We start from the raw sequence: 23,220 nt of genomic DNA, 5'->3' as shown, positions 1-23,220 counted from the left end.
TAAAAAAACAAAACAAGCTTGTTTATTCTATTCACTGCTAGAGGAAGATCGTGTTTGGCTTCCATTGGGGATGGTTTCCAGTTGTTGGATCCTAACTGGCATAGACCTCGGGTTAAATTTGAATCTAATGCAGCAGCATTTGACAAATTGACCACCATATAGTGTTAACTGTATGTTGTGCACTGAAACTCAGCAAGCTGTAAACAGCAGAGACCCTCCATGCTGGTAAATGACCGCTGCAGACTTTGTGAAGTAAACTTACAGATACAAAGAGTTTTGTTCTTTCTCTGGCTTCAACCCTTCAATATTTGCTTGCCCCTGCCGCCACTGTTGGAACGCAACCCAACTGGTAGCTGATTGGTCCGCTCTTGAGAGAACATGGTTTTAGACTACTATCACAGAGAATAATGAAGCTGTGGGCGAAGAGGAAAGTCAAATTTAATGCAGAATTAAGAGAAGAAAGCGAACAATAAACTATACATCAATGGCGACAAAGTCCACGAGCACGGGGAGGAAGTGGCAGCAGCAGCAGCATACAATATATTGAAACACACAGATCATCTTGGTAAAGGTCAACTGAGTAGATGATTTTTTTTTTCATAATGTCAATGTATTAAAAATGTATGTAACAACATATTACAGTCCAACAAATGTTAAAGTGACATTTGAGATGTGTATCTATCTGTTTATTTTGTTGGAGTATATTACAGCTCATATTGACACCAACACCAATCCTTATATAGGAATCATCATGGCAGGCTGGTATTTGGTGGATTTATTTATTTATTGGTATATCGTCAAAGGGAAACCAAGCTTGTGTTACCTCCTTTATTCATTCTTCAAGCTCATTCTCCATCTGTGCTTTTGTGATGATAACTTTATTTACCTTGTTTTACTGTCCAGGGGAAGCCTGTAATATGTTTATTTTGTAACACTTAAAAGTTGACAAAAATTATCCACAGAATATGAAGAAATAGCAGTGTTGGTATTTTGTCAGACATTAGAACTCACAATGTTTTCTGCTGAGTAAACAGCTGTTAATGCTAACGATACTACGTAGTGATAATTAATAAAAGCAGCCGTAGTATAATGCCATGGATGTTATGACCATCGGGCATACGGGGACAAATCTGCAGGATGGTGGACCATCAACAAATTGTGTCTTTACTCTGTGTGTCTGTCATTCAGGGTGATTGCGTACTCTGTAAAAATTGGGAAAATAGATCAAATCTATCTGCTTTTACAGACCAATAAGTTACTGCGGCTCATTCTTATATCTCAGTGCTTATGAGAAGGCCCATAATGTTAAGTCCACACAGCTGATTTTAAGGTCAGCTCGGGGACCTGATGGGGTCTTCCAGCCACACTGGGGCACCGGGCCACCCGCCTCTCAACAGTATTCTCATGCATTTCCAATCCTTCCATGTGTGCTTGCTGCGTGGCACCCTGCTTCAAAGCATCCGCCATCATCCCATTTCCAGAGAAGGACAGAATTATGTCCCAGACAACCGAAGTCTATTGTTATGTAGTGCAGCAAAAAACTCCGGTCCTTCCTCAAACCAATCACAGACCTCCTTCTGGACTTACAACAATTCAACTACAGGCCAACCAATCTGTGGACAATGCTGTCAACCTCAGGCTCAGCACATGGCACTCCGACACAGCCAGCACCGATGTCAGTAGATTTATTGTAGACTTAAGTTCAGGTAGTCATGGACTTTCAGAAAACAACAATTTGACTCTCTCCACTACTCATCAATAATGCAGAGATCAAGGTGGTGGAGTCTGGGAAGCTTTGAGGTACCACCATCACCAGTGACCTGAAACGGGAGACCACAGGTTGTACTCACAGGCCAGGAGCAGGTGCGTGTATGAGAGAAGAACCAGGCCAGTCGAATAGTGGCTCAGAAAACCTCCATGTGAGTGCAGGTTCTTGTTTTTTGAAGACCAAGAATTTTCTGACATACTTTTAAAAAGCTAGGTGTACTTCATCAGTAATGTTCATAATTTGCCACCATGCGAATCCTTTCTCCCTTTAACAGTAACATTTGTAAACCAAGGCCAGTTCCCACAATGTCTAGACTTGTAGAAACAGCTTTCCTCCACTGTACAGCATTACCTCGACCCCAGTGATTGTATTTTTGAATAAGTAAAACCTTGCTGCTTGCAACCATTCTTAAACCTTGACACTGCCAGTGATTGTGTGGAAAATAAATATACACTAGTTACAGCATATGATTACCATTTATAATTACACAATGATTACTATTTATGCGTTTAATTGACTTTTAACTAGCCTGCTTTTGTGAGCAGTGGTTTGGGTATATCTGTGATTTCTTTGTGCACCATGAAACTTGAACAGAGAGCCGCCATCAAAGTTTGTGCCAAGTTATTGGGGAACAGAGAGAAGTACAAGTAGAAATGTGGTGAGTAGGAGTGGTGAGGAGCTATGATTGTGTTGTTGTGGGTGAGAAACTTTTCATTGCGCTGTGAGCAGGTTCTTTGTCATGTTGGAGAACTCTGTTACCATGGAGCCACAGATCAGGTGGTTTTTATCGAATGTTTTCCCTCAGACGCTTCAGAACGTCAAAGTAAAGCTCGGTGTTGACAGCCTGATGCTGTGGGACGGATTCATGATGCACAACCCCTGCCAATGTCAAAGAAAACCCACCTGGTTGCACATCTGACCTGATTTGCTTTTTTCGGTTTTGGACAGAGACGTTCGGCTCATCGTAAATGCAAATGTCACTTGAAACACCTCTCCAGGCTCCTTGCTTCATTGTTGTAGGCTTCCTGAAACATTTCAAGGGTCTTCATTGTGGACTTTCAGAGTTTGACGTGAAATTTGATGTGCACCATGTGCCCATGTCCACGGAGAAATCACAGACACACCCGGTCCACTGCTCACAAAAGCATAAGTTGTTTTTTGGTGCTGTTGCTTTTTTTGCCCAAAGTTTACAGCAGGGCTCTTTCAGAGCTTGGAAGTCACCCTGGGTCATTTGTCTGAGGGTCAATCAATCAACTTGTGACCTTTGTCCAGGTGAATATGGAGATATTTACTTTCCTTTTCCTTTTTAAATTTACAGAGAGAGATGAATGGTGTTTGACTCCTGCAGTGTAATGGAGACAGATGGCGCTAATTATATTAAAATCTTAAAGGTCACTTCAGGAGAGGGGATGATGGGAGGATGGTCATGACAGAAGAAGATGAGGAGAAAAGGGGAAACATGAGAAGAGATGCTCAGACTATAGTTAGTTCTTTCTTCCACTCCACTCTAACTGTCATCTTCCTTTAGCTCGGATTGTATTCTACTTCCTGTTATGGCACAGCCTCTTTTCTGCCTTTCTTCCCCGATCATTATCTCTCGCCGTCTCCCCATCTCCTTTCTCACGGCCTCTCTCCGTCGCCTCTGCCTTCGAAAGAGACAATCCAGAAATAAGGCCATAAATAAGAAATCAACGGCCTTTTCTGTCCCACCACATTACAGGCTTTTGATGTATGCTTTCTGCAGTAGTATTACTCACCGGCTTCAAATCAATGCTCTAATCTTTCCCACTGCCAGATTGATTTCAATAGCAGCGACAACAGCGTAGAGAGGTGCAGAACAGATCTGTACACTGAAAGCCATTTTCAAAATACTAGCAAACGAGTGGTATATAGGGACACCTGCTTAGGTGGATAAAGTAAGACGCAAGATGTCACATTGGCACAGAGGCACAGAAGCATAATGCATCAGTCCCAGTTTTGGTGCAACTTTAAATATAAACATAAACCCTGCAGATACATCCTTAAAAACTGTGGCCTAACACGGTTTAAATCCAGACAAGTGCGTTTTAAATTGTGGTCAAGAACCAAAATATATTTAGGGTTTTTATAAGAATGTCAATGCTGCAAGTAAGAAACTCACTACAAACTTGTATATTGGGTTGTTATTTCTCAGGCTCATCTGCTATTTAAGCTCTTCTTTAATGAGTTCTGTCAAAAAAGAACTGAAACTCAAAGAACAAAAGCATATATGCAGTAAACATAATTTTATTGTTGAATTATGTCAATACAAGTGATTTTTTTTTCAACAATATAAAAACAGATTTTGCTGCTAAACATTGAAACTTTTGTGAAAGTTGATTTTCAAGGAAATGTCTATGGCCCAAGACTCCGCATCACCACTTATCTTGCTGAAGCTGAAACTAGTGTAAGATTATTCAGCAACATTATTAATACTAGAAAACATTCAGAGAACTCACACACAGCAAATGTCTGGAGTGGAGTATCCTGGAGTTAAATAAAACAGAGTGAAAGAGTTAGATTATGGTTTATTGTCAATGTTAAATTACAGCTTGTGTTCAGGGACTCTCTTTACCTGAGTAGTGTTTCATTGTTTATTTTCTGAGTGTTGAAGAACCTGATTCAACACTTGGTGTTTACTGTGCAGCTTGTTGTCGAATTAGCATGTTCCATCATGCCTTCGTTATTTCTTTATAACTTTTGAATCTAAGTAATGGGCAGAAATTATATTTACTTTTGTTCAAACAGGATCGATGATGATGCATTGAAACCTAAAATGATACATGAAGTGATAATTACACCTGTCACAGTTACACTTGCTTAGCTTTTAAATTGTTACACAACTAAGTTTTCATGTAGAATTCATTGTTGCGCACACTGCATATAATCAATAATATTAAAGTTTTGCCATATATAATTCTCCTTGTTGTTTGTTGAAACCTTTTGACAAAATGCCGTTGATCATTCAGACCAGACTACATCCAATATATTCTTCATAAAAGGGAAAAATACACTAGCTTACATGATAGATATGAGGGATGCAGGTGTGTAATACCACACCACAATTGTATTTCAGTAATTACAGCAAGTGAGCACAAACACATCTGACATATTTGTGTTAACAAACTGCATGTGTTGTCTGTGAATGTGAGCTGTGACCTTGTCTTGAGGGTTCTGGCTGTGTGCCCTTCACTCTCAGTCCAGTCCAACGCATTCAACCTGTGACGGCCTGGAGTGTGTGTGTGTGTGTGTGTGTGTGTGTGTGTGTGTGTGTGTGTGTGTGTGTGTGTGTGTGTGTGTGTGTGTGTGTGTGTGTGTGTGTGTGTGTGTGTGTGTGTGTGTGTGTGTGTGTGTGTGTGTGCGTGCGTGCGTGTGTGTGTGCCTGTGTGTGTGTGTGCGTGTGTATGTGAGGGATGTGTGCCACTGAGTGAATGAACCTGGTACTGAGGTTATCATCCGAGAGTTTGCTCAACTGGAGAAAGACCTGAGGCTCGCTGGCCAGGAATGAAACAGGTCAGCTGGAACACACACACTTAGACACACACTGAAAGAGAGAGGGGTTTGTGTGTGGATATGACCTTTACTTTAGTCTTTCCTTTTTTTTTAGGAAAGGCACCTTTATTTTATTAGTGACCAGGTTAACGTCATCGTAACCAAATCAGCAGACACAAATTCCACAATTGTACTCGCCACACTTTTTGTGTAAGTAATAGAATGATTTCAATACTGCATCAGTCACACCAATTTAAACCCTTTGTATATTTACATTTGACCTTCAGAAGGAGCTTTCTTTGCATTCTGTTTAAAATAGGGAAGCTAAAAAACTTCATATAGCTTTCCTTGCAAATGGTTCCGTCAATAAAGGGGTGAACTGATCCTACTGGTGCTTCGGCAAGTCCAAATATGTCAGGTCTACACTGGTATGTAATGCCTCCATATGTGCCCACTTTAAAGTGGTTAGCCTTCTGCTTTTATATATATATATATATATATATATATATATATATATATATATATATATATATCAAACTAACTGATACTGATACTGTACATGTTTTCCGTGGGAGCATGCTGTCACTCTATGAACTCACTGCTGAGATCATTTAATATGCCTGCAAATTTAACTCAGCTGTAAGTTCTGGCTTTTCTCTTTAATGCTAAAATAAACAAGGATATCCAGTATATTTATACAGCATACTGTACACATACTGATTTATTAGTTAAGATAAATCTGAATTTCACTCAGATGGACTACTGGTTAAGGTTCATACCTGCAGCGTCCCTGGTGTGATTTAAGCTGGTAATAAACAGTGCATGTCCTGCCAGCCTGTCTCTTACTGTGTTTCCTGTCTGCCTCTGGCCAACAGAGTCCGACACTGCTTCAAAACTGTTCTTCAGGAAACCTGTGGGTGACATCATGGATGCTGCCGGCATTTTTAATACAGTCTACTATGAAACTATTAAAAGAACATGCAGGATCAAAATACTACCTACTGCAGGGACAGAGGAGCACTTTCTCCAAAAGACTCCTTCAGCTCCGCTGTCACAAGGACAGATACAGGAGATCATTCCTGATACAGGAGATCATTCCAGATACACGAGATCATTCCAGATACAGGAGATCATTCCTGATACAGAAGATCATTCCAGATACAGGAGATCATTCCTGATACAGGAGATCATTCCAGATACAGGAGATCATTCCAGATACAGGAGATAATTCCTGATACAGGAGATCATTCCTGATACAGGAGATCATTCCTGCCAACCGCAATAAGACTGTACAATAACTCACCTCTGGCAAAATCCATCACACAACAATAACACTGTTGACTGTGTTTCTTGGTTGCTTGTATATAATATATATAGATATATACTGTACTGTATATTCTATATATACTGTGCATTTTATATTTAATATTTTTTTACTGCTATTTTATTGCTTTTTATTATTATATTATTATCGTATTGCTTCCTGTATGCTGCTGTAGTGAAAAAATGTCCCCTAGGGGATTAATAAAGTAACTACCTAACCTAACCTACCTAAAAGCAAAGTTGAAAATGGTCTTGTCTGTTTTAGTTTTCTGCAGAGACATGCAACAGATATCTGTCCAGCTTTGTGTCTCACTGGCTGTCAGATCTTGATGTGTAAATGAATGTGGCTCAGATTGAATCATGCATTTAATGTCCTTGGCTGATGAATGGGACTCCAATTATAATGTGGCACTGAGATATACACCCTTTTTGGAATACCAGGTGTACATGGGTGTATTTCCTGTTGATACAGTCTAGGTGGAGAATACGGAGATCGATACAGCAATAAACCCCATTGTGATTGTGGTGGCGGGGTGTGGTTAGCTCAGCTGCAGGGGGTAGAGAGTGGGAGGAGTGGTTCAGGGAATGGTGCCGGGAAGGTGTAATGAGCACAGCTTAGCCAAATAGCTCTCCCATATAAAGGGGGCAAGGAGAAGGAGGCTAGGGAGAAGCAGTTGCATGGAGACATTGGTGTATGGGCAGGTCAAATAAAGGCATTTTACACCCGAGCGTGTCATCTGTGTCCAGGAGAGACCCCGGTAGCACCAACCTTGCTACAGTGATGTTATATGGAGTAATTGGTTAGCACAGTGAAGTTATTGACCTGATAAATAACACAGTTAGTTGAATCAGTGGCAGTGATCTGTCTGCATCCCTTCAGAACGAGAGAGGAGCCAGACGGACACATTATGATTTGGACAGTTTTTTTCAGTAGGAGGTGCCAGAAGAAGCAGAGCTCTCCATACATGTTTGCTCACGTTGCAGCCAAAGGTTCCCTAATTATTAATTTTCCCTCACAAGACAGCTGATGTCTGATCAGTATGAAAAGCAAAAGGTTGCATGGAGTGTCCGATTTTCAATTTACAATTTAGGTCCTAAAGTGTGTCATGCAAAATCCGATCTGGACTGATGCTAGCGTGACAGACGAGACACAACATGATGTGACCAATCAAATCCAAACGCACACAACTGTAAGGTTTTGAAGCAGCAGAAGTCTTTTGTTGTTGTTATTGTAGCATTCATTTTTCTTGAACTATATTGCTTTTTAAGTGTATCTGCTGAATATGAGTCACAACGTTTCTTTAGTTTATTCATGAAATGCTTTTCAGTCCCACTCTTTGGTTAAATAGGTTTTGCCGAGGTTGGGACCGTCTGCCCAGGTCCACTCTTCAGCCTTTTACTGCTGATTTCAACCACATTTCATTCTCTTCATTAGAAGCCCATTAGATGTTCTGGTCTGTCATGTGTTAGATGTTCTGGTCTCCAGACACCTCCCACTACCACACCTCAATCAGCTGGCATAGCTGGTTCTCATTCTAGTAATCATCACCTGGCAGTATATGAATCCTGGTCCTATATTCCACCTGTGTCAGTCCGTTCCGTCAGATCACCTGTCCTACCAATGTAGCTGGCAGCCTGATAACTGTTACCTGTGGTACTTACCTGCCATCCAGCGTCGATCCACGGAGATCACAGTCGACGAGTCTTGGCAATTCTGTGTCGGTCCACGGGAACCACACAGTCGACCCGGCCCGCTGTCCTGTGTCGGTCCACAGGAACCACACAGTCAACCCGGCCCGCTGTCCTGTGTCGGTCCACGGGGAACCACACAGTCGACCCGGGCCTGGATGGATCCCAGGTCAGTAGGGACTTTTGTTGGCTTTCAGCCACCCTGGACTTGTCTCAGAATTCACCTATTATAACCTGGACTGTTAAACCTACCGTTTATTCAAGTTATCTGCTCTGTGTGTTGCGTTTTGTCCATTTTAACACCTCGACATACCAGTTTTCATCAGGTGGATGTAAAGGTATTCATTTTTGCTGCGGTGTTTCCCAGATCTGTGGCCTGGCGATGAGGTTAAGGAGACAAGCTCAAGGTTGTTCAAACTGTTCCCCCAGTTGTTCCACTGTTACTGACTGAATTTCAGGATGCTTTTGCAGGTGAGAATTTTTAAAAAAGAAAGTTCTTATCACAGACCCACCTAGAAAATCCTTCCACCAGCCACTGCTGTCAAGAATGATTTTTCATACACAACTCAAATCTTACTCTCAGATTTAGGAAGCTGCTGTTGTAGTAAAACAGTCATTTATATGCAGATTATCTTGTTTTAACTTTGAATGTCAGAAATCATCTGCAGAACACTGTGACACATGGTAACTCTTTGGAAATATCTTTGAAACTCATCACGCAGATTCATGTCATTGCCACTATATTATTATTATTATTATTATTATTATTATTATTATTATTATTATTATTATTATTATTATTATTATTATTATCATTATGGTATTATGAGCTGCACTAATTTTCCTTTCAGATAAGTAATACGTGTAAGTCCACATTTTTCATGTTCAGTTTTCATTAATACACTTTGACCAAATTACACTGCCGCTCATTTCTTCTTTTTCCGTTTCTCTGTTTTGTTGTTGTTTTTTAGTTAGTGGTGATTCATTTCCTCAATTGTCTCTAACTGATCTGAAAGTCAGAACCCGTGGTTAATTTTGATCTGGACCAAGACCACTTCTTTTCGTTGGTCCTTTGCTCCAGACAGTGTTCAAAGGCACTTTTCACACCTACTAGTTTGGTTCGGACCAAACTGAAAAGGCCGACGGTCTGGCCCAAATAAGGTAAATGTGAATGCACTAAGGCTGGCCAATGTGGACCAAAAGTCATATCCCGATATATTTTGGCTGAGTGGCGATATACGATATTAGGTTGAATATTAATTTGTAAGTCAAAGCTACATGTGAAATGTCTCACAGATGTTTACAAGCTGTTCAGATCTGGATCTGTGCCCTACTTTAGTTTAGCAGTTAATGGTGGCTTCTCTCCCTGTCCGTCTGTCTGCTGCTCCGTGTCTGGTGTTCAGTTATTCCGCTTCCTCCTGTAGTAACAATCCAACATGGAGCTACTGTAGTTTGTTTGCTGTGATGAAGGCGAGTGAATTGGAAACCTATATATCATATAAAACCTGATTGTTAACTTCTACAGCTCTGATGAACTGGGTTTTGGCCCCTCCTCTCCACCAAAATCGATTTGCATTTCCCACCATGCCTCAGTTCTTCCTTTGTAACTTTTGAGAATAAAATAAATGAGTCTAAATGAAAGGGAGAAATTATATTTACTTTTGATAAGGCATGCAGTTTTGGAACATTTCAATGAAGACAAATAACATGCAATAAATGCATAAAATGGGCTCTGACTCAAAACCATAAGTGTAAGCAGTAGGAACAGATATGGAACCCTATCACTACTTTTCCTCTACTGGATGTTATAAAGGCAATGCTGTGCCCTACATAACAGCACTCTAACTAGCATGTAATACTAATTGGAAAACTAGAAGTAATTGACATGTATGATTTATTGCTATTTATTTCATGCTTGGGGAGAGCACCCTAACATAATTCAAAACTTTTTTTTTTTTTCTTCTTCTTCTTACAGATGACAGCAGAAGCGATTCTCCGCCTAGTCAATGACCCTGTGCTGCCCTTCTACCCTCTGGACATCGCCCTGGATGTACAAAACAAAATCAAAGGTAACGATCATGATACAATGGTGGTGATGTACTACAGGTGAACTGTACACCACCTGTCCAGCACAAACAGCCGACAGACAACGTTAACAACAAACTGGGGGACACAGTCTAGTTCATGCAGCTACAGAATCAAATATTTATTAAATTACAGTAAAAAGAACATTGGTGGCCAGAAGCGCCACTCCAAGTTCTGCTAACACTGCTCCTCGTCTGCTGAATGAGTAAACAGGAAACACCTCTTCTTCATATGAACTTAATATGGTGACAGTGAAGAAAGTTAAAGCTGTGGTTTATATAAACATAACACACTTTACACACCTGAAGATGTGTGTGTGTGTGTGTGTGTGTGTGTGTGTGTGTGTGTGTGTGTGTGTGTGTGTGTGTGTGTGTGTGTGTGTGTGTGTGTGTGTGTGTGTGTGTGTGTGTGTGTGTGTGTGTGTGTGTGTGTGTGTGTGTGTTTACCATCCCGTACCATTGAGGTTTTTGTGTATGTCAGTGGTCATTCTCGCATGGCTGTTTGTTGTTGTGGAGTGTATATTAGGACTTGATGCTCAAGCTGGCTGACTGGTCAGTGGAGATGAGTTATACCTCTGCATAGGAGTCCAAGACACACACACTGCAGACACAAACACACTGCAGACACACACACACACACACACACACACACACACACACACACACACACACACACACACACACACACACACACACACACACACACACACACATACACACACACTGCAGACACACACTGTCCTGCCTCCAAGGCTCACATTAACGCACAGTGCAGAATCTAATACTACTTAAAACAATCACATAAAAACACACATTTATTTTCCTTTGTTCGCCCACAATGATATCTGGTACCCTAACCTTCACAGGTAAATGTCAAACTCCTGTCAAACCTTTGCCCAAGCTTAAACCTAATTCTAAACTTTAAAACCCAGTTTTATATGAGAACAGGCTAACATATCCTCCCTTTCTGAAGAATGTCCTCCCTCCCAAGGTCTACAAGTCAAAGGGAGGTGAACTATAACACTTTCAAACAAGGACAACAAGCATGCCTATGAATTCCCAAGATGCAAAAATTACTTTCGTGGAATCTTTTTTCAGATACACACACAAGCACGCGCACACACACACACACACACACACACACACACACACACACACACACACACACACACACACACACACACACACACACACACACACACACACACACACACACACACACACACACACACACACAGCCAGAACTCATCAAGTGTTGCTTCATTTGTTAGACCGAACAATATTTCCTGTCAGGATTTCACAGAACAGCGTTCATATAGTGCTCAACATCTTCTTTCTCTCACGCCTCAGCCCTGAAACACTATTCTGCTTTCCTTGAGTTGTATTTCTTTTTTCTGCCACTCTTCAGCCCTCCGTTCCTTCCTTCCTCATTTCCCTTATTTACCCATATCCTTGGCTCTCACTCAAAACCCATTGAAGTGGGTCTTGAAGTATTACTGGTATTGTTATTTGCAGTTGAACAGTTTTGCTCAGAGTAACAACAACCTGAGATTAACTTTATCAGAGATCTCTGGTTATCCTTCACTTCCAGATCAGACCTCTGGATAATAGAGATCATGTCTGTTCCCTTTGTGTGCATCCAGTCATCTGCAGTCACATTATTGATTAAAAAAACAACAACATTAAATTCATGAAGTAAAGAAAATACAGTATGAATTGCAATCAACATGATTCCTAGTGTCTGTGCTGTATGTTTGGGATGATATTTAATAAATTTGGGCGCTGTAAGCTGTGTTCATGTCCAGTAAAACTCTGTGCGCTCTATATCCTTCGGGGACCATCTCGGCTGAAGGAAGTAGGGTATGATGTACTGCACATTCAAGTAGATTGCAGGTTTGATGACAGGTTGCAGGAGTAAACGTAACAAACTGACAACCCAGGACTGCAGGACCAGGGTTGATATACTGCCAGGTGGTAATCAGCTGGATTTTCAGCAGCTGTGCAGGCTGATCAGGGGCGTGGCCATGGGAGGTGTCTAGAGACAGGAAGTGGAGCGACAGACCAAAACACAAAGCACATGGCACACCACAATAAACAGGGGAATGACAGAAAACATGAGGAGAGGAGATCGGGGGAAACAAAGGTCAAAACACATAGGGTCAGACAGGGATCATGACAATAGCAGCTTAGGTCATTGAATTAATAATTGGAAAGTAAATTATTAACACTCAAGTTTGCCAATGCAGTTTATTTGTTAACCACAGTATCAGTGAGGTTTGGAGCACATTGATCTTTATCAATGTTTTTGATAAATTAATTCCATCTTGCACTTAACTGCGTGTAATTTATCTATGTGTTCTTTCCAGGACCTGATTTTATTGTCTTGGATGAGTGTTCTTTGTATAATTTGACATTTAATTTCCTACACTGGACAGCAGTTCTCATAATACCAGAGGTAATAATATTAGTTACCTCTTCCCAAGCTGATTTAACATCAATCAATGGAGGCGGAATCGTAGCACCATCAATACTGTGATCGTGAGCCCGAACCTCGAGACAAGTATGTTAGTTTCTTTCCGCATAAAGATTGGTTGGTCGTGAAGGTCTGCTCCTTCTTCAGCAATTAGAAACTGAAAATAAGCGGTTTTGAAGGGAGTGAGAGGAGCTGATTTGTTTGGCCTTAATTAAAGTCCGTAACCACTTTCAAATGATCATGTCCTACTTCTTCAGGACACCTGCTGTGCCACAAATATGCTTGCATTTGTGTTTACCAACTTACCAAGAAAGATGGCCACACCTACTGTGCTCCTAGATAACAGAACTTATACGTTGCACCATGATTCACAAAAATCAGCAAATAGGGATGATAAATAAGAGGATATGAATTGGATAAGAGTTGTGCTACAGCTCGTTTTTGTCCTGAGGTCACAGGGAACAGGCTTTATTTTAATTGCATCTGCATTATAATATGCACCTGGACATCATGTCCCTACACTCACCCAGTGTCATTTTCCATATGCTTACATTTAGTTTTACTGTCCTCATCAGCTGGATGTAATCAGAAGGAGGCTGCTTGTGACAGATTCTGGGCCCTTTATTGTGGTTATTAAATCGGTGTTAAATTTTATTCCAGGTGACGTTATAAATGTCATAAAGTTATAAATTTGACTTTGTTGAATGTTCAGATATTTTATTTTTACCAAGCAGCTCTTGTGGTGCCAGAAAACAGGTGGGAGAGGGCTTTTATCTCTGCTGGTTAAAAATACGGAGAGGCACCAGATGGAGAGAGAAGAGGAGGAGGAGCAGCAGAACAGTGAAATAAATACTTTCTGATGGGTGTGCATGTGGTAACAGATAGTGAGGCATGATGAATAATTCCTGGTGCTAGTTGTTGTTGTGTGTGAGTTAGTTAATGGCAGGGATTTCATTCTAAAAGCTGGCATGCAAAGAGTGGAATTTGAACACCTTATAATTTGATCCAACATAAAACGACAAAGGAGCTTAAGGGTAAGCAAGTTGAGCATTGGATTCAGGAAGAACTTTCCACCAGTGACTTTTCAAAGTTTTCTTTCATGAAACCTTAAAAGCACAACATTCATAATGAAAGACTAACGGAGAACTATCCCTCCTTTCCAAAATCTAAAATAGAATGTTTTAGCTTTTTGCAATACAGTTTTTATTTGGCATTCTGGATTCAGCAGCTTTACAAAGTGATTTGTTAATGTTTTTTTGATGCTTTTCTGGTATATTGAACTACATCTTACATATTAAACAGCTAATTACAGTCGGGTCACTTATTATCACATGACTAAAATGTGAAGTTTTGTTCAGTTTTACTTTAGTTCTTCACATTCCCTTTGAAATTAAGGATACAGCAATCTGTTTTATGTTTTATTTTAAAGTATTTAAATTTTTTGTCAGTTTGGTACGGCAATGTATGATACCCATCACTCTAAAAGCAACATAATACACAAGCTTTTGACTTATCACACATCATTTATTACTTAGAAAATACTTGTTTCAACTATGTTCCAATAACACTGTCAACTTTAACACCACAACTGTACAACCAGCTGAAAAAAGAACAGTAAAATCAAAAATAAAAGGGTGAAAAGTCTGACTTAACAAGATCTGAAGAAGATCTTTCATTTCTGTATATATATTTTAAAAAAAACAGTGAATTTCAGCAGCTAATGAAACAGAGGCGAGAGGGAACAGGACAGAGATCATGTGTGTCTCTATTAAAATGCAAGCTGAGTGCTACACTGTTAAAAAAAAAAATGAAAACACGACATGACAGATACTGAAAGTTTGTGTGTGTGTTCCTGTGCAGGTTGCATGAGTGGGTGGTGATGGGTGTTATTTTGTGTCTACTTCCAGTTTAGTGTGTGTATTGTGTGTGTGTTGTGTGTGTGTTGTGTGTGTGTGTGTGTGTGTGTGTGTTTTAGTAGCCCCTGTGGCAGAGGACCTAATATTTAATGGATTCTTCACAGCCAGCATGCAGCACAGCAGTATTCATGACTGACAGTCACGGAGGGTCCTCAGATCAAACAACCACAGCTAATTGAAATACCCCCAAAACTTTTTGTTCAACTTTTTTAATCACTATTCTCCCTTTTTTCTTTCTTTTTATAACTGCCATTGGTGTAGTCAGATCTGACAGAAATCTCCATTTATTACTGTGGTAATGGTTCTCAGCAGCAGAGCCTCCTTTGGTCCTCAGCAGCGCTCAAAGAAAGATAGACCAGGCTTTTGTCAGTGCTGGAAATTATACACCCAGGAAATCAAAGTAAATGTGTCTGAATTAATTACTTCTTACACCTGGCTGTCACATTAAACCTATTGTACATTTGTCAGCTTAATACCTCAGCTGCAAAGCCAAACAGCTGTAGTATAATACATTGAAGTCCAGAGGCCAAGAACGGAGACAGCTAAATGAAATGTCACCACCACAAAGAAGTTCTTACTTCACAATGTAAAAAAGGTCTAAAAGAAAAAGTCTAAATCATCATAATGATTGGGGTGTTTATGGTAAGTTAATTTTTTGGGAAATACCAGGGACAAGGCAATTTGATGCTATTTTTGGTCCAAGTTCTGGAATATCAGGGAATTTAGTTTGCATGTTTAAATATTAGTTTCCATTTATCAAAATGTAATATTTTCCATGTATGTAGCTGTAACATTAGTTAGCATCAGTGTGTGTGTTTGGTAACATTAGTGCTCACTGACACAAATTAAAATGTAGTTTATTAGGCTGTGAGCTAATTACTATTATTGTTAGATATATTATTTCCCTCTGAAACCAGTATTTAGACATGGATTTAATTTATTTTAATATCAAACAGATGAACATTTGTCAGCCTATTTTTAACAGACATATACTGTATCTGTTTCTTGTCTGTTCAACACAACAGCAGCATGTTTTTCCATTCATTATATCTCGCGGAGATTCACCTTTTAATCCTTGAAAGTCTGTGAAAAGTCGGGGAATCTGAAATTTGACTTAGAGTGGGATTTGGCATTTAGACTTTGTATATTAATGTATATCTATGTAAAAAACTAAATTTAATTTCACAATGCACAACCCTTCCTTCTGCACTTTAAGCTGTAAAATGTTTGAATGGTTCAAACTGATTCTTTTTCTCTCCAAAGTATGTATAGCAAATCTAATAGTAATGGATTTCTTAATGCATAGATGGATGGATGGATGGATACTTTATTTCATTAGCATGACTTTTATCCAGTAAATAATAAACAGAGAAGGCAAGTTTCTTTCAGAATTTCTCAATAACACGCTCTGCCCTTGATTCTAACCAACATTTAATTGAACACATTCTAAAAGGTACTTTTAAAAACAGAAAGCTGCAAAACTCTGATGTTCCTGCTTGTAATCGGGGAGTTGGTGTTAGATGAAAAGCTAGTCTCACTCAGTGTGCCGGCAGTGACCACCAAGGACATCACAGCCACCACTATTACAAAAAGAAAAAAAGTCAATTTACCTTTTTCTCTCAGTAAAAGAGTTTTTTTTCTCAAATCATTTGCAGAAGTCAGAAGTTTTGCTACTCTGTTTGCTATCACTTCCACATTATCATCATGTAGATCAAATGAAAAACACTCTTAACTCGTCTGTGGCCTCTCAGTACGAAGGCCTTGAGGAGCAGAAGATCTTTCAAGGGTCCTCATTTACAAGGTTTTCACAGGACCAGTCCAAATTGTGAAAATAAAGTGAACACAAATTCAAAAATGGCCTATAAAACTCGTCATCACTGTTTTCCCAGCCTCCTCTGCTCCTTCACACATCAACGTTCAGTGCAGATCCCCCAGTCACCACAGGTGGCAAACAAAACAGACTCGCAAATACATAAAAAAGGGATAATTAAAAAAATGTACCTTCAGTGTTCAGGCATGAAGGTGCGCTGAGTGTGGTCACTGTCACCTCTGACTTCCGAGGGTTTGTGAATGTGGTGATGAGTCAGCTTCAGGGGCTCAGTCAATGATTTGACTTGCCGTTTTGTCCTTTTAAAAAACTGTTTATGAAATATTTGTTGTCTTAACAGCACAATCACAATATAACACCGCTGGCTCCATCGTAGTTTCTTAAATAAAACTGCAAAGAGTCCGGATTTTTAAACAATACAACACAATGAGCATCAATTAAACCTAAAGAGCATCAAACTCCAATGTTCATAAACATTTGTAGATATCGGTGCTCAAAGGAATGTTGCATTAAAGCTCTTTTTTTTTTTCCTTGTTTCTGTTTGCACATGAGGCTAAATCCCAACTGTACACCCAAATGGAAACACACTCACACGCGTCCCTGTGTGTCACAAGATGTGATGGATTACAACAATCAAACAATATTTCATGAGTCCCAGCTGGCTTCGAGGAGCTGCAGCCATTTAAATTTGTAGGAGAGAGCAGCTCTCGTTGTCTATTTTGATTCCATCCTTCTCTCCGTCTCCTCTCAGATAAGTCGTGCTTTGTTCTCAACCTATTGCGACACACTCTGATCTCCAGACGCACAAACACACACCAAGGTCTCATTAATATGTCTCAGCGTTTTACTTTATATTATTTTTTATTTAGAGTAAAAAACACAGAAGGTGCACTTCATTCTATGATCCCAGACAGATAATCTTCATATTTTCTATTTCAAACATTAGCAACAGAAATCCAGACACAACTTTAGTGCAGATGAACCCTTCAAAGCTATTTTGTCAGGGGGGAAAAGTTGTTGTTTTTTACAGAAAATGTTAACTTGCTGAAGGTCTCATTTTAGGATGAGGTAGATATTTGTTCTTGACAAACATGCCACATGTATTTCCCCACAACATTATGTTAATATTGAACAATTGAATTCAAAATAATTGTTAGTTAATGTTGTAAGACAATCTCCAACCCAACTGGAGTTCAGAGGTTATCTTCCAATTTACAATATGCCATTGTTAAAGTCAGTTTATTTATGTCATATTTATCCACAACATAGTTCGACCAACGTGCTGCACAATGTCAAACAGAATTAAACGAATCCGATACACTTGAAAAATCAAGTCCTCTGTTCATAGAAACCAACTTTGACATCCCGTATCTTCAGGACCATAAACGACCGGGCCATCAGAGACTGATGCTCGTTGGGGCTGAGTTCCTACCTGTTTGGTTCCACATTGAACAACTGTTTTTCTACTGGACTCAGACCAGATGCTGTGATATTCACTTGTAGATGCCTTATGAGATTTGCATCTGCCTGAAATCTCCCTCTGACGTCTGACGTCTTCCTCACCTTAGTATTTATATCACTTCTTCACTTTGTTTCTTACATCGAACTATACATAATCTTTTAAATCCTCACAAGTCATGTAAGTATCCTTTTATTTTAAACTCATCTGGATGTTATGATTTTAACAGAATTGCCTAAAAATGATGATCAAACTGTTTCTTTTGATGGTAAAAGAGGTGGTAGACGACGTGTGTGTAGCGCTGTCTACTTAAGCGTTGTTTACTGTTAATCAGCTTTATTAGCCAATCTTATGAACATGTGTGAGGACTCCTTCAATGCCTTATTACATATATTATATGAGTCTGTATGGATGTAAACTGTAACTTGACTTGTTGGCGAAAGCACATAACTGCATAGTGGTAATCCGACTTAAATTTACCATCACTTCTGTCATCATTCCTCCAGACTGGAAGGCGACCTGTGTTCTTCCTCTTCATAACAAATCTAAATAAAATAATTGTCTTTCCATTTCAAAAATATCTTGTCTTGGCAAAAATCATTTATGATTATTATTATTACTCTAAGTCAATAAAATGTCTCCAGCAGTTATCTCGGTGTTGTTAGCTAAAGTCACTCCTTCTTATTAGTTTTCTGGAGGTCCATCTGAAAATAATCCCTCATTCATTAGAATAAAAGATTCAAAGAAACCTGTTTTCAGGGGCGTGTCTGTTTGATTGACAGGCCTGTAGTGCAGTCAGGTTATAACTATCGGTGGGCGGATGTAGTATCGTCAGGTTTGCAATCAGATCAGTCAGATCCACTGCTGGCTCCTCCCACAGCTCGTCCAAATATGGTCACTTCCTGCTCCAAACAGCTCCGAACTAGCAAGATGGTGACGAACAGAATTTGAACTGGAGGCTTCATAACGTTCACAAACCAACGGGTGACGTCATTGATGGTTGATGACATCAATGATGGTTGATACTTGGTCCAAATATGGTCACTTCCTGCTCCAAACCGCTCCAAACTAGCAAGATGGTAACGGACAGAATCTCAACTGGAGGCTTCATAACGTTCACAAACCAGCGATGACCTCACTGCTGGTTGATACTTAAATCCATACTAACTCCATTTCAGTTTGGCTTCAGGTTCAAGCATGCCACTATTTCTGTTACTTCTTTGGTAAATAACAACACTGTTCTGCTCTTTTTATCTAAATAAGTAGAGTTGGACCAATCTCTGCTTTTACAGCTCAGTTCCAAGGGTTTTGACATTATAAACTGCGTGTGGTTTCAGAATTCTGTTGCTAATTTATAGTGTGTGAAGGTTAGTCATACTGAGTCCTCTTGTATCCCCATTACGAAGGGAGTTCTCCAAGGTTCTGTTCTTGTTCCAGTCTTATTTAATAAATAAACAATTTCACAACTTCTCTGCACACCTCTTGTTTTCCTTTATTTATGAGAGGAAGGTTTGTTAAAGCAGTGTTCCTCTCTATTTTGGACTACGAGGATGTTACCTATGGCCGGCAGCCAGTGCAGTATATCACTCTGTATTGAGATTAATGACTAAAGATCACAAAAGGACACACCATTGTCTACTATATCTAAAAATGTGCCTGCCTGCTGTAATGTTGAGGAGGGATAAGTATTTATTCTCATTTATATTTAAAGCTATTTTACAAAAGCCCTCTTTATCAGCCCAGTTTCATTGCTACTGTTATCGATTCTAAATATCTTTAACTTGCTGTAATTGCTCAAACTGTGCATTGTTTCTTCAAGTTGTTTCAGTTGTGAGTGCATTCATTGTACAGTATGTCTGTAACAATGTAATGTCGGTAACATTAACAATGAGGGTTTTCTCTCAATGTCTTCCAAAGTTTTAATTAAATGGAAAGTAAGAGGCTGAGGAGGGCAGAGAAAAATATTTTATTAGTCTCTCCCACCTCTTATTAAAACCAAATGAAAGAGAAAACAATAATCTCACCATTTAAAATATAAATACGCTCTATTTCGGCAGAATTCATCTTTCATAAATAACACCACATAATGTTTAAGTGTTTACCGTGATCTTCTAATTATATTTATTTCTCACTGTAAACCGTTGAGAATTGAACACCTGAACATTAACTTTTGATCAGCTGTTACATAACAGACTTCAGCCTTTCCAACACAAGCCGATCGGATCCAGCTAGATATAATTTAATATAGCCAAGAATACACGCCAATTAACTATCAATTAATTGATAGTTTGATTCGCAATTTGATTTGATTAGCAATTGATTTGGACTGCCAAATGTTCTGTACAAGAAGGCTGCTTTGTGTTGACAAGATAATGAGATGTAGTAATGTGTGTGTGTGTGTGTGTGTGTGTGTGTGTGTGTGTGTGTGTGTGTGTGTGTGTGTGTGTGTGTGTGTGTGTGTGTGTGTGTGTGTGTGTGTGTGTGTGTGTGTGTTCAGTGACTTGTTGATGTTTGTGTAATTCGTGGTCCTGTGGTCAGGTCAGGGATGGATGGGGGGCTGTTTTATAAATAAAATATTCATTATGTTGGAAAAATCCAATGCATGAAATTTATATCTATTATACAGGACAATAAACATGTTCAAGAAGTTACATCTGATTTTCTAATTCGTCTGACATCAGTATGCCAAACACATGACCAGCAGCATCTCTGCTGAGTCTCCTGGCTGACCTCTCAACATGTCATAGGAGCATGCTGTATGGGAGTCTGTCAGATTGTCAGGATCTCGGTCTGGCCCCTGTGTTTTTTCTCTTTGTTTCCCTGATCTCCTTCCCCGGTATTTTCTGTCATCTCCCTGGTTGTGGTCTGTATCCACATGTTGTTTGTTTTGATCAGTGTCGGGGAGGCGTAGTCTTTCTGACTACCACTCCCAGACACATCACACTAATCACCACCACCTGCAGGTTGACACACCGGTTCCTGATCTCACTAATCACCTCCTGACAGCATATCTACCCCAGTCAAGCACTCCACCAGTGTCAGCCCGTACGTCTACTCACCCGCAACCTGCTGTCAACCTTGCCTGCGATCTGACCTGTTCCATCACTTAGCCTTGGATGCACCTCATGCCTTTCCTGCTGTCCTATGTTGGACCAAGGGAGACCACACAGTTTGTCCAGCCTGCTGCCCTGTGTCGGACCAAGGGAAACCACACAGTTTATCCAGCCTGCTGCCCTGTGTCGGACCAAGGGAAACCACACAGTTTGTCCAGCCTGCTGCCCTGTGTCGGACCAAGAGAAACCACACAGTTTATCCAGCCTGCTGCCCTGTGTCAGACCTCGGGAAAACCGTCCTCCAGAGAGGTCATTCAAGTCTGTCCTACCTCGTGGTCATCCTCCACAGAGGTCCCTCAAGTCTGTCCTACCTCGCGGTTGTCCTCCGGAGAGGTCACTCAGGTCTGTACTGCCTCAAGGCCGTCCTCCAGAGTGGTTCCTCAAGTCTGTCCTGCCCCATGGCCGCCCTCCAGAGCAGTTTCTCAAGTCCATCCTGTCTCGAGACCATCTCTTGCCTGGCTTGCCTGTCTATCTGGCTCCAGGGCTGTCCACCGGTGCGGTTTAGCCATTCCATCCACACAAGTTTCCTCACTCCTTGTCCTCTGTTGTTGCCACATTCTAAAAATAAAGTCTGTTCTGTACCTGATCTCGGTCATGTGTCTGCTATTGGGTCCTATCCTGTCACACCTCCTGACACAGATATAACATCCTAATGCATTCCATGATAAGTTTTCCATCCATCCATTATCTGTACCATAGAGTCGGGAGTGGCTGGAGCTTTTCCCTAAAGTACCCCTAAATCGGGTCACAAGCCTATCACAGGGCTGAAGCCCCGCCCATGTGACTTTGGCTATTTTTGTCACTGACAGTAAATAGAGCTAAACAGATTTACAGACTGCAAAGTTCTCAGTTAAAAATGGTCCGATGGAAATGTTGTGTGAGAGTCTTTGTGTTTTTTATTCATTGTGTTTTAAAAAAAGAAATGTTTTCCCTACAACATGGGGAAGTGACTTCCATTAGTAATACAATCAGTGCATGGATATGTATTCTGGATATTGATATCTGATAACAGTTGTTTTCACTTTCACTGTCGGCCACCTCCCTCAAAACTTAATTCAGAATCAGCAAGCTTCATAAACTACTTTTAAATATTTCCAATAAGCCAAATTTGAAGCATTTGAATTACTTGAAATGAAGATTCACAGCATGAAACCACAGAAATGCTTCCTAACCGTACACTGACACAAACCATTAACAGAAGCTTCCTCCTGATATTCGCCACTATCTCCCACCAACCAACCCTGAAATACGCTGCAGAAGAAAATGCCTTAAAATGCCCTAAAAACAATGATAGAAATCATTATTTAATCATTTTTGTTTCTTTTGAGATCCACCTGCCAATTTTCACTTACTTACTATTTATAGTTTATTTACCACATATTTATATGTGTTCTCTCTACCTAAATAGGGTATATTTACAGATTACAGTGCCCCATTTACACATTTGAATTTGGTTTAGTTTGCAAGAACACAGTTTGCTTCTTCTTGAAACCACCTCCTGTTTTTGCAATTTTACTTGAATTTCTACATGTATTGTTTTTTGTTTTGTTTTGTTTTTGATTTATTTGGTGTATTTATGTTAGCTACTTTTTGGGGAATTTACATACCTTAAAGTAGGGAGAAGTTTTGTCATATGTTAATTTGTCTTATTGTGTATCTGTGTAGACAGGAGTGCCGTGTCTCCTCCCCTGCTGTCCTCGGCGTCCTCCCTCAGAGACCACGCAGCTTTCTTCCAGTCAGAAACGATGCGGCCGGCAAACGACCCAAAAGAGCGCGACCCTTCCCACGTGCGGATGTTGAATGATGTACTCCGTGACCTGGAGAAGAGCTTCATCATCCCACAGACACCGCCTGGAGTGTACAGGTAGGACAGTCACTGTCTCCGAGTTACAACATGAGTGTTGGGTGGTCATAAGGACAGGCCCCCCCGCCCTCAGGTTTTAAAACACATTATATTGTTATATAATTGAACCTTCACAATTGTTACATTTAGTGTTTTACTGTGTTCCCTGGTGTGGTCTTTTTCTGATGAAAAATTATACAGGTCATGCATGGTG

At 40.1% G+C, this 23,220-nt stretch overlaps 1 protein-coding gene across 1 annotated transcript in view; it reads left to right on the top strand.

The window, feature by feature from the left end:
* Window positions 1-23,220, top strand: part of LOC138635045 (inactive N-acetylated-alpha-linked acidic dipeptidase-like protein 2) — a 256,172-nt gene that overhangs the window by 219,919 nt on the left and 13,033 nt on the right. The window contains exons 11-12 of the mRNA XM_069722353.1: window positions 10,266-10,359; window positions 22,829-23,027. Of these exons, the coding sequence (XP_069578454.1) occupies window positions 10,266-10,359; window positions 22,829-23,027 (293 nt within the window). The remainder of the gene's footprint in view (window positions 1-10,265; window positions 10,360-22,828; window positions 23,028-23,220) is intronic.

The sequence above is a fragment of the Brachyistius frenatus genome, unplaced genomic scaffold (genome assembly GCF_029030835.1).
Source record: "Brachyistius frenatus isolate BFR_SWC_R1_liver_20210118 unplaced genomic scaffold, ASM2903083v1 Contig_287, whole genome shotgun sequence".
In the NCBI taxonomy this organism is placed as follows: domain Eukaryota; kingdom Metazoa; phylum Chordata; class Actinopteri; family Embiotocidae; genus Brachyistius; species Brachyistius frenatus.
This window is presented reverse-complemented; position numbering and strand designations above follow the sequence as displayed.